The 12500-nt window shown below is 50.3% G+C and overlaps 1 protein-coding gene across 2 annotated transcripts in view; it reads right to left on the bottom strand.

Annotated features, from left to right (window-relative positions):
• Positions 1–12500, bottom strand: part of LOC130202375 (gamma-enolase) — a 24448-nt gene that overhangs the window by 11678 nt on the left and 270 nt on the right. For both annotated transcript variants that reach the window (XM_056427905.1, XM_056427987.1), the window contains exon 2: positions 199–284. In XM_056427905.1, the coding sequence (XP_056283880.1) occupies positions 199–283 (85 nt within the window). In that variant the 5' untranslated portion in view covers position 284. The remainder of the gene's footprint in view (positions 1–198; positions 285–12500) is intronic.

Genomic DNA, 12500 nt, shown 5'->3' with positions numbered 1-12500 from the left:
GTTCTACTGTGTTTGTCTGTTGTCGTTTCACTCTATTGTGTTCTACTGTGTTTGTCTGTTGTCGTTTCACTCTGTTGTGTTCTACTGTGTTTGTCTGTTGTCGTTTCACTCTATTGTGTTCTACTGTGTTTGTCTGTTGTCGTTTCACTCTGTTGTGTTCTACTGTGTTTGTCTGTTGTCGTTTCCTCGTCTCCTCACCTTTCTCCGTGCGGAGGTCCACCTCCACCGTGGGGTTTCCCCGGGAGTCCAAGATCTCCCTGGCAACGACGCTGACGATCGACATCCTGAGGGGAGGCAGAGAGGGAGGAGAGGTTAGAGAGAGAGAGAGATTTCTTTTTGATTTTTGAAAAGCTTTATTTCAAACCGTGCACCACATAAACCAAATTACAATCAACACGTTTCTCTTTAACTGCAGCACCAATCCTGAAAAAGAAAATTGTTCCTGATGCTCAAGTTCATTAATAACACAAACAAAGCTGCTCCCTGAGGCCAGGAGGTGTTCCCCCTCAGGCGCCCTCGCCTCTCGCCCTCTCCTCCTCCTCCTCCTCCTCCTCCTCCTCCAGCAGCACCTTCCTGAGGTCACAGATCTTCTTCAGCCTGTAGACCTCCTGCGGAGTGAAGGCTCCTCTCTCGTCTTCATCGTGAGGAAGGTGGCAGAGAGGAAGAACTTGTCTCTGCAGAAGTGGTCTTCCACCTTTACGTGCCACACCTGCTTCGTCTTGCGGAGGAAGTCTTTTAGTCCCCCTTCTCCTCCTCCGAGCTGGACTCTGGCTCCGCCCCTCTCCTCCTCGACCTCCGTCTGCCCGCCGTCACCTTCTTCGCCTACGGGTTTTCTCCTTCCTCCCTCCTCTTCCTCTTTAGCCGGGGGACTCTGAGGCTCCTCCCCCTCCATGTCCACCTCACTGTCCGACAGCACCACCTCTCTGGCACCTGCCCCCCTCTCTTCCTCTGACTCTCCCTTCTCTACTTCTTCTTCTTTTTCTTCCTCTTCCTCACCCAGCTGGACCTTACCAGCCCCGCCCCTTTCTTCCTCAACCTGTTGTTCAGCACCAGCCCCTCCCTCTTCTCTCCTCTCCTCCTCTCCCTCCTCACCTTGCTGGACTGGACCAGTGCCCCCCTCCTCTTCCTCCTCCACAACCTGCTGGGCACCCCCCGTCTCTGCCTGCTCCCTCTCCTCCCCCCTCTGGGTACCTGCAGTCCCTGGTTGCCGCCCTGCTGGTGTTCTGCTCAGCAGCTCTCCACCGGTGGCAGTCCCTGGCTCTGTGCCCCTCTCCACCCTGATGAAGCACCTCCCGTTCCCTGAGGAGATGAACACGGGGTCCTCGTGCCCGGCCACCCTGATGAACACCCGGAGGCGGAGCTCTCCGCCCTGAAGAACACCCGGAGGCGGAGCTCTCCACCCTGATGAACACCCGGAGGCGGAGCTCTCCTCCCCTGTTGTTCAGGATCATGAGAGATGCCTCCGGTGGGACCACACTGCCTCATCCGGGAGGACTTCCACCCTGAGGGGATCTTCTTCAGCCGGGACACCACCTTCCCGTGCTTCACCAGCTCCTTCAAAATCACCTCCTCTTGTATAAAAGGAGGCACGTTGGCCACGGTGACCCGAACCGACGGTGTCTCTGATCACTTCTTCATCTCTTACTCTCTCTCGCTCTATGGTACTGACAACCCACCCATATCTACAGACTCTGCACCTGTACGCCGCAACATTCGCACCCTCTGTCCCTCCTCCCTGGCCTCCTCTGTCCTCCTCCCTGGCCTCCTCTGTCCTCCTCTCTGGCCTCCTCTGTACTCCTCCCTGGCCTCCTCTGTCCTCCTCCCTGGCCTCCTCTGTCCTCCTCCCTGGCCTCCTCTGTCCTCCTCCCTGGCCTCCTCTGTCCTCCTCTCTGGCCTCCTCTGTCCTCCTCCCTGGCCTCCTCTGTCCATCCTCTCTGGCCTCCTCTGTCCTCCTCCCTGGCCTCCTCTGTCCATCCTCTCTGGCCTCCTCTGGCCTCCTCTCTGGCCTCCTCTGTCCTATCTGCTCTCCCCTCGACTGACTGCTTCTCACTCATGCAGCCTAACTCTGCCACAGACACTCTCCTCTCTTCCCTGTCTTCATCTCTTGATTCTCTTTGTCCTTTTAAGACACGACCGGTTCGGAAATCCTCTCCGGCTCCGTGGTTGTCGGACTCGGTGCGCGCCGAGAGAGCCACCCTGCGAGCGACGGAAAGAAAATGGCGCAAATCGAATCAAGCGGAAGACTTGCTCTTCTATCAATCTCTTCTCTCCTCCTTCTCTACCTCTATCTCTGCAGCCAAAAGCTTGTTCTACCTGACCAAAATTCAGTCTTCCTTCTCTAACCCCAAAAAACTCTTCTCTATCTTTTCCAACCTCCTTGATCCCCCCTGTCCCCCTCCTCCTTCCACCCTTTTGCCGAGCCACTTTGTCGACTACTTTACAAACAAGATAGACGACATCCGCTCCTCCTTTACTAATCCATCTTCTATCACCTCACCAACACTAACTTCTTCATCCCCCTCTCTTTCCTCTTTCACCCCCTTGTCTCCCAATCAAGTTCTTAGCTTGGTGACCTCCGCTGACCGACCACCTGCCCCCTTGACCCCGTCCCGTCTCCCATTCTCCAGGCTATTGCTCCTGATCTTCTGACCTTCCTCACCCATCTTATTAACAGCTCCCTCTCAACTGGTTGTTTCCCCAACTCTCTGAAGGAGGCGAGAGTCAACCCTCTCCTGAAGAAACCCACGCTCGACCCATCTGAAGTCAGCAACTACAGACCGGTCTCTCTTCTTCCTTTTCTCTCCAAAACTCTGGAGCGAGCTATCTTGAGCCAAGTGTCCTCCTATCTCCACAGTAACAACCTTCTTGACCCTCACCAGTCTGGATTCAAGGCCGGCCACTCAACAGAGACTGCCCTCCTTGCTGTCTCTGAGCAGCTTCACACTGCCAGAGCAGCCTCTCTCTCCTCTGTCCTTATCCTTCTAGACCTTTCTGCAGCATTTGACACCGTGAACCACCAGATCCTTATCTCTTCTCTTCAGGACCTGGGATCTCAGGCACTGCACTCGCTCTTTTCTCTTCCTACCTTAACGACCGCACTTACCGGGTAACTTGGAGAGGATCTGTGTCTGATCCTTGTCCTCTCACTATGGGGTTCCTCAAGGCTCTGTCCTGGGTCCCCTGCTCTTCTCTCTGTACACAAATTCTCTCGGCTCTGTCATTCGTTCGCATGGCTTCTCCTACCATAGCTATGCTGATGACACCCAACTGATCTTCTCGTTTCGACCGGCCGAAACAAGGGTGGCGGCGCGAGTCTCTGCCTGTCTGACCGACATCTCTCAGTGGATGTCTGCTCACCACCTGAAGATCAACCCTGACAAGACCGAGCTACTATTCCTTCCAGGGAAAGGCTCCCCCACCCATGACCTGACTACCACCTTCAACAGCTCTGTGTTGGCCCCGCCCCTGACTGCCAGGAACCTCGGGGTGACACTAGACAGTCAACCTGAGGGCCAACATCGCTGCGACGACGCGTTCCTGTCGGTACATGCTGCACAACATCAGGAGAACACGGCCTCTTCTTACTCAGAAGGCGGCACAGGTTCTGGTCCAGGCTCTGGTCATTTCACGCCTTGACTACTGCAACTCCCTCCTGGCTGGTCTACCCGCTCAGGCCATCCGACCTCTGCAGCTCATCCAGAATGCAGCCGCTCGACTGATCTTCAGCCCCCCGAAATTCACCCACACCACTCCACTCCTTCGATCTCTTCACTGGTTACCGGTGGAGCAGCATCCGCTTCAAAACATTGGTTCTGGCGTACCGTGCTCTGAACGGATCGGGCCCCGTCTACATCCGGGATATGGTCTCACCGTACACCCCGGCACGGTCGCTCCGCTCGGCAACAGCCAATCGACTTGTGACTCCTGCACCTCGAGCTCATCGCTCTACATCCAGACTGTTTGCTGTCCTGCTCCTCAGTGGTGGAACGAGCTCCCCACTGACATCAGGACAGCAGAAAGTCTCTACATCTTCCGTCGGAGACTGAAAACACACCTTTTCCGACTATATCTGGATTAAAACACAGATTTGCACTTCAGTGGCTCTTAAATAGCACTTACTTATGGTACTTTTGTAGTTCGACTATGCTGAGGAAATGTTACTTCCTGTATTCTTGTTGTTCTTAGTTTGTACTCTAGGTTGAAATGCACTTATTGTAAGTCGCTTTGGATAAAAGCGTCTGCTAAATGACATGTAATGTAATGTAACAGCACCACCGCTCCGTTCATATGGGCAGCGGACCTCACCTCCTCCTCCTCGTCCTCCTCCTCCACCTCCGAGCACGGGAAACTTGGCGCCACTCTAATCCTGTGTGCCCGCGTGAGGAAGCTCAAGTCCTCCATGACTCTAGCTCCTCGCTAGCTCCCCGTTAGCCCCCCGGTTAGCTCCCCGCTAGCCGCACGCCGCTAACGCGCACACAGACACACAAACAAAACCCTCCGTGAACTCACACAGACATTCAGGTGAATCCACAGACACTCACAACAAACATACCTTTTTAAAACGTCACTTTTTAACGGGGAAAAACACCGTTAGACAAACAATTCGCCTCTGCTCCACAAACTCACGTCCTCTCACGCTGAGAGAGAGAGAGAGAGAGACAGAGAGACAGAGAGAGAGAGAGACAGAGAGAAAGAGACAGAGAGACAGAGAGAGAGACAGAGAGAGAGAGAGAAGGAAAGAGGGAGGAGAGGTGAGAGGGAGAGAGAGAGAGGGAGTTTGAGCGAGTCCACAGGAGATCGAGGACATATTGAAGTCCTCAAAAGTAAAAAGGCGGCTCTCGCCGACCTGTTCGAAGTAAAAGTGCAAGGCGCACTGGTCAGGTCCCGATTCCAGACCATCGCGGAGATGGACACTCCCTCTAGCTTCTTCTTCGGCCTGGAGAAGAGGAGTGGGCAGGGGCGAGTGATCCACTCACTGCTGACGGACGCAGGGCAGCCGGTTGTGGAGCCAAGCCAGATCCGGAAGCGAGCGGTGGGGTTTTACTCCTCCCTTTATGCCACTGAGTATAGGGAGGAAGGAGAGTCGACGGAGGGGCTCTGTGGGGAGCTGCCTCAGGTCTCAGAGGAGACTAATGAGGAGCTCGACAGACCCATAACCCCCCAAGAGCTGAAAGCTGCCCTGCAGGGAATGCAGGGAGGGCGCGCCCCCGGGATCGACGGCCTCCCCGCTGAATTTTACAAGAAATACTGGGATGTCCTCGGAGGGGACATCCTAGATGTCTTCAACGAGAGTCTGGCCTCTGGTTCCATGCCGATGTCCTGCCGGAGGGCAGTACTAACGCTACTGCCAAAAAAAGGAAACCCGCAGGATATCGGTAACTGGCGCCCTGTGTCTCTGCTGTGTGTGGATTACAAGCTTCTGTCCAGGGTCCTGGCCTCCAGGCTGAGGGGAGCTATGGAGCAGGTCCTCCATCGGGACCAGACCTACTGTGTGCCCGGCAGGTCCATGGTGGACAACGTCCACCTCATTCGGGACGTGTTGGAGGTCTCCAGCTCGTTGGGTATGGACACTGGTCTGATTTCTCTAGATCAGGAAAAGGCTTTTGACCGCGTTGAACACGGCTTCCTCTGGAAAGTTCTGGGGAAGTTTGGGTTCAGCGCTGGCTTCATAGCTAAGATCAAGGTGTTGTACAGTAATGTTGAGAGTGTGCTGAAGATAAACGGCAGGCTGTGTGCTCCTTTTAGAGTGAGTAGAGGGGTCCGGCAGGGCTGTGCTCTGTCCGGGATGCTCTACGCACTCTCCCTCGAGCCCCTCCTCATTAAAATACGCTCTAGCCTTCATGGTTTAGTTTTACCTGGTTTTAGTAAGAGAATTATTTTATCGGCGTATGCCGACGACGTTGTTGTTTTTATTAAGAACCAAAGTGATGTAAACCTTTTAAATCAAATAGTACATGATTTTAGCACGGCATCGTCAGCGAGGGTGAACTGGAAGAAAAGCGAAGCCCTCGCTGTGGGGGAGTGGCGTGGCGGCCTCCCGGTTCTTCCACAAAAGCTCATATGGAAAAAGGACGGTTTTAAATATTTAGGGATTTACCTTGGGAAGCCGAGCATGGTCCAGAAGAACTGGGAGGGCGTCACAGAGAAGATAGAGGGGAAACTTTCCAAGTGGAAGTGGCTGCTCCCCCAGATGTCTTTTAAAGGTAGAGTACTGGTTTTAAACAATCTTATTGCATCCCAACTGTGGCACAGGTTGACATATTTAGACCCTCCCTCGGGCTTCTTAGCCAACATACAAAAGAAGATGGTGGATTATTTTGGGAGGGTTGACACTGGGTGCCACAGGGGGTGCTGTTTTTAACCAGAGAGGAGGGGGGACAGGGCCTTGTCCACCTGGCCAGCCGGACGGTCACTTTTAGATTACAGTTTGTTCAGAAGTTTTTAACGAGTCCGGGATTTTTAGTGTGGCGAGATGTGGCCAGCTGCATCCTCAGACGTGCTGACAACCTGGGGCTGGATACTGCTCTGTTTTTAATAGACTCCAGTATTTTAAAGCTAAGTGGGCTGCCTCCTTTTTAGAAGGGTGTTTTTAAGTCGTGGGCCCTTTTTAAACACGAAAGGTGCCCACAGTCTGACTCTCTGTTCTGGTTGTTGAGAGAACCATTAATTCACGGGGCAAAACTAGACAATAAGCAGCAGCGTCACCCCTGGACTAACGGGGGCGCTGCTGCGAACAAAGACCCTTTGCCTGCAGCAGTTGGTGGATGCAATGGGGCCGACGCTGAGCGACCCCCCCGGCCCTGGGCTCCCTGCTGGGGATGCATTCCGACCGGGTGGCGAGGAGGCTCCTGGAGCTGTGGAGGCAGAGGCTGACGGGGTTGGAGAGGAGCCTCCTCAACGACTACAGCCAGCAGAAGACCGAGTCGGACCCTGCAGACCCCTTCCCAGACATCTCCCTCAGCCCGGGGCTAGGGGGACTCACCGGCCCCCTGCTAAGGACAACCCACCCAGAAACATGCACACTGAACAAGGCAAACAAGAAGACTGTATTTTAACCTCGTGAAGAGTATCAACAGGTCCGGACTGTGCAACAGACCGCCCACTGTGTGGTCAGAGAGACTTGGGCATGGAGGCCCTGGCCCGCAGTGGGGGGTCCTATACAAGCCTCCCCTGAAGAAAAGGACCGCTGACCTCCAGTGGCGGATTTTACACGGTGCTGTCGCGTCCAACGCTTTTATTTCGGTAATCAATCCCGCTGTCCTGAGCCAGTGCCCCTTCTGTGATCTCCGGGAGACTATGTACCATGTTTTTAACGAGTGTAAGAGACTTTTGAGTTTTTTCGCTCTTTTAACATTGGTTTTTAGTCTTTTTAATGTGGTTTTTACAGAGAAGGTTTTTATCATGGGAGCTGCCTACAAAAAAACGTAAAAGAAAAGTGGCAGCTCCTACATTTTTTATCAGGCGAAGCCAAAATGGCCATTTATTTAACTAGGAAGTCCCGGGTGGAAAACAGAGAGGGGCAGGAGGCCGGGGCAGTGTGGCTCTGTAACATCAGAGCCAGACTCTGGCTGGAGTTCAGGTTTTATAAACACATTGGAGACCTGGATGCTTTTAAACAACGCTGGTGTTTTAACGGTATTGTTTTTTCTTTGGTGGAGGAGGAGCTGGTGTTTGCACCACTTTTTATGAGGTAAAACATGTTTTATTTTTTTTAAATGTTTTTTTTGTTTGCTTTTATTTTAAACAACCTGATTTTTAAAACACTTTATTTTTAAAGAAACGGTGTAAATGCTAGAAAATGTAAATAAAGTGTTTTTCAAAAATCAAAAAAATAAATCTCACTCTCTCTCTCATTCTCTCTCTCACTCTCTCATTCTCTGTCTCTCTCTCTCACTCTCTCTCTCTCTCTCTCTCATTCTCTCTCTCTCTCTCACTCACTCTCTCTCTCTCTGGAAACGGCCATTGTTTCAGAATATTGAAATATAAGAACTGCTCGTAAGAAGTAATCTTATTTTGTGAAAGGCTGAATGTAGAATAAAGGGTAAATGTACATAAGTGTGTTTTTAAATAAAGTAAAACCCTCTGACTCATCGGAGTCGTGTCCGGAGGCTGTAACCTTACACTTTTTGAAAAAATAAGCAAAATGAGGAATATAAAAGAATAAAGGAAGAGTCCTGACCTCACACGTCATACTTTAGTGAAATCCAATAAGCGTTGTTACTGAAAGTACGAGCAGAAGTAAAAGTAGTCTTTATATCAATATAATTCTGGACGCATCAAAGCTTCATCACTTAAATCTTTTTTCATATATATTTTATACATTTTGTTCGGTTGTAATAGTTTATTTTGATTCTGTAGTCTTGAGCTTTAAATGAATACAGATAGAAAGATATTATAATAGGAAATATAAGGGAGAATATTATTATTATGAATGCATTATGAAGCATCGGGGACTGTTTACTCTATGGCAAGAAGTAATGTTTGTTATAAGAGTGAATGAATGTTTAGTATTTCAGATTGTGGAAGCCGGTTGAAGCCTGTGAAGTGACTTTAATAAGGACAATAACAGACGGGACTTTTATTGTGAAAATACTTGTTTATTGACTTGACCGGAAGTGACGTTTTGACCCGGGGGTCGTGACCTTTGACCTCTCCATTCTGATGAGCGGACTTTTATCCAACAGGAAGGTGTTAGAGGCTGAACTACCTTTGAGAGGAGCCGATTGGCTGATTCTGGGACTGATACTCTGGACTGGGGGAAGATCGTTCTCTTTGGTCTTGACCCGAGTCCTTCAGGCTGGATCACCCCCCCCCCCCCGTGACCCTCACACATCCTTCCCAGGCCCGTGGCGGCGCCCTCGTGTCCGTGGTGACGTCTGACCTCGTCGTCTGCGGCCTGGCGATCATCAAAGTGTGTTTCTCACCCTCGTCTTCTCTCCTCCTCATCCTTTCATTTCCTTCCAGAAATGTAAAACCCACTAAAACCCCCGCGATGCTCTTATTTTAATGTCTTGTGCAGTGAGATGTTTTTATGTCATCTTTATTCCGTCTTTAATGTCTTTTTTAACGTCTCTTTGTTTGTATAAACTCTTTTCTTGACTTGTTTTCCTCTCCGTTGTGTTATTGTTAACCCTTCCTGTGGATATTAAAGCCGACACACAGGTTGGTCTCCATGGTGACCCCCTCCTAAGAGTCGAGGGGTTCATGTTGGCCCTCTTTTCATTTATTCTGATTTATTCTCTCTTGCGTTCTCTTTCTTTAAGCCCCACCCAGAAGTACTGCAGTTTTTTTGGTTTAAATAAAAAAGAAAAGTTCCTCCTGCAGAACACGAGACGCCTGCCAACAGTCTGACGTCATTCTGTTTCTCCTCGCCCTCAAAATCACCCGAGCAGCAGCATTTTGATTTAATATCTCCAAACCGTAGCGTTAAGTAAAGTGTAAAAGTACTCTCACGGTAAAAGTAGAAATCCTGCATTTAAACACTTTATATCAATAAAATTGTGTTCAGAGAAGTTCTAATTAACTTAGACTACCAGAAAAAAATCACATTATAGATATAGTACATATATATACATATATATACATATATATGTGAATATATGTGTATATATTTATATATTTATATATATGTTTTATATTTATGTATTTATATATATATATATATATATATGCAAAGCTTTTATTTTGGTGATAAAAATAGATGTTGCGAAACTTCAAACTAATATAACTTCCTAAAAAGGGTCCGAGGGGACTGAGGGGCCTGAGGGGTCGAGGGGCCTGAGGGGTCTGAGGGGCCTGAGGGGTCGAGGGGTCTGAGGGGCCCAAGGGGTCGAGGGGCCCGAGGGGTCTGATGGTTCTGAGGGGCCGAGGGGTCTGAGGGGCCCGAGGGTTCGAGGGGTCGAGGGGCTGAGGGGTCTGAGGGGGTCGAGGGGCCCGAGGGTTCGAGGGGTCGAGGGGCTGAGGGGTCTGAGGGGGTCGAGGGGTCGTTTTTGGGGTCAAGTTGAGTTGTGGCCCTTTAGAGGAACAACATGTTGGTGCTCAGGCGACAGAGGGATGTCCTCCATGTTCCTGCTGTCTCCACCTCCATGAGAATCACTCTGATCTGCCTCCATCATCTCGGCCTGTTGGTGCTGAGTTACGTAATCTCTACAGCAGCAGAGAGGGAGGGAGAGAGGAGGGAGGTAGAGAGAGAGGGAGGGAGAGAGAGAGGAGGGAGGTAGGAACGCACCACAACTACAGGAGACTGCAGTGCTCAGCAGAAAAATATAGCGGTCTTAAAAAAAAAAAGAGAGAGAGAGAACACGTGAGAGAGGGATGAGGCACGCAAGGGGAGGACAACATGTATATCGTTGTATCTACAGTATGTGAGGGGGGGGAGACCAGATGGAGTGACCAATGAGCTCTCTCCTGACCACCAGGGGGAGACTCCTCTGGTTGTATAGAAGTCTATGCTTCATGTGTTACAGCTGCATTCTCTCTCCTGACCACCAGGGGGCGACTCCTCTGGTTGTATAGAAGTCTATGCTTCATGTGTTAAAGCTGCATTATCTCTCCTGACCACCAGGGGCGACTCCTCTGGTTGTATAGAAGTCTATGCTTCATGTGTTAAAGCTGCATTCTCTCTCCTGACCACCAGGGGGCGACTCTTCTGGTTGTATAGAAGTCTATGCTTCATGTGTTACAGCTGCATTATCTCTCCTGACCACCAGGGGCGACTCCTCTGGTTGTATAGAAGTCTATGCTTCATGTGTTAAGGCTGCATTCTCTCTCCTGACCACCAGGGGGCGACTCCTCTGGTTGTATAGAAGTCTATGCTTAATGTGTTAGAGCTGCATTCTCTCTCCTGACCACCAGGGCACTCCTCTGGTTGTATAGAAGTCTATGCTTCATGTGTCAAAGCTGCATTCTCTCTCCTGACCACCAGGTGGCGACTCCTCTGGTTGTATAGAAGTCTATGCTTCATGTGTTAAAGCTGCATTATCTCTCCTGACCACCAGGGGGAGACTCCTCTGGTTGTATAGAAGTCTATGCTTCATGTGTTAAAGCTGCATTCTCTCTCCTGACCACCAGGGGGCGACTCTGTTTGTATAGAAGTCTATATAGTGACTCTTCTTCCCTCAGTAAACATTGTAAACATGAGTTTATGTCTCAGTCTCTAGTTTCTAGTCTTCTTCTATACAGCATGATGTCATCATTTATACTTTATGGTCTGTAGAGTCACACAGACCATAAGGGGATGCTTTGGGGGCGGGGCTTAAGGTGATTGACAGGTGGTCCCATGTTTTCCAAGGGATTTAAATATTAATATATGCAAAGAGAATGAGAGGATGGCCAGGAGGAGAGAGGGAGGAGAGGAAGAGGAGGAGAGAGGGAGAGAGGCAGGAAGAGGAAGAGAGATGGAGGAAATGAAGAGGAGAAGAGATGGAGGAAGAAAAGAGAGGGAGGGAAGGAGGGAAGTAAGAGGAGAGAGGGAGGGAAAGAGGGAAGTAAGAGGAGAGAGGGAGGGAAGGAGGGAAGTAAGTGGAGAGAGGGAGGGAGGGAAGAAGAGGAGAGAGGGAAGTAAGAGGAGAAAGGGAGGGAAGGAGGGAAGTAAGAGGAGAGAGGGAGGGAGGGAAGAAGAGGAGAGATCGAGGAAAAGAGGGAAGTAAGAGGAGAGAGGGAGGGAAGGAGGGAAGAAGAGGAGAGAGGGAGGGAGGGAAGAAGAAGGGAAGAGTAGAGAGGGCAGTGAGAGAGATAAAGAGAGAGATGAATAATTAAATGACCCTGTTCGGCTGGAGAAGAGAGGAGAGATGGGGGGATGAAGAGGAGGAGGAGCAGGAGGAGGATGATGGCTGATCATCACACGTATGACACACACACAGAAGAGGAAGTGGAGCAGTCTCACACATATGCAAGAATTTGTCCACACACACACACATACACACACACACACATACACACACCCACACATACACACACCCACACATACACACACACACACATACATCTTCAACTCGCAATTATCACAAGTACTCTGACACACACACACACACACAGAGCGCCAAAGATGCAGAGAACCAACACACACACACACGCACACACACACACCCGCACACACACACACTCCTCTGCCCGCCATATTAAAACACATCAACCGTATAACACACGAACACGCTTCATGGACCGAGGGCTGAAATTGACTGCAGGATCTCACACACACACACACACACACACTCCTGAACAAACACACACACACACACACACACACCTGAACAAACACACACACACACACATAATATTTCTGCAGCCAACACACACATTCACAGATATATACACACACACACACATGTTCCCATCAAATACAAATTAATAAACCAAAACACACTGCAGGGTTTACTCGCACACACACACACACACACGCACAGGCACGCACACACACACAAGCACACACACACACACTATAACCCACACTGCTTTCTTGTCGCATGCCGATATAGACACACACACACATATCACAGATA

Source organism: Pseudoliparis swirei, chromosome 1, assembly GCF_029220125.1.
Source record: "Pseudoliparis swirei isolate HS2019 ecotype Mariana Trench chromosome 1, NWPU_hadal_v1, whole genome shotgun sequence".
Lineage (NCBI taxonomy): Eukaryota > Metazoa > Chordata > Actinopteri > Perciformes > Liparidae > Pseudoliparis > Pseudoliparis swirei.
This window is presented reverse-complemented; position numbering and strand designations above follow the sequence as displayed.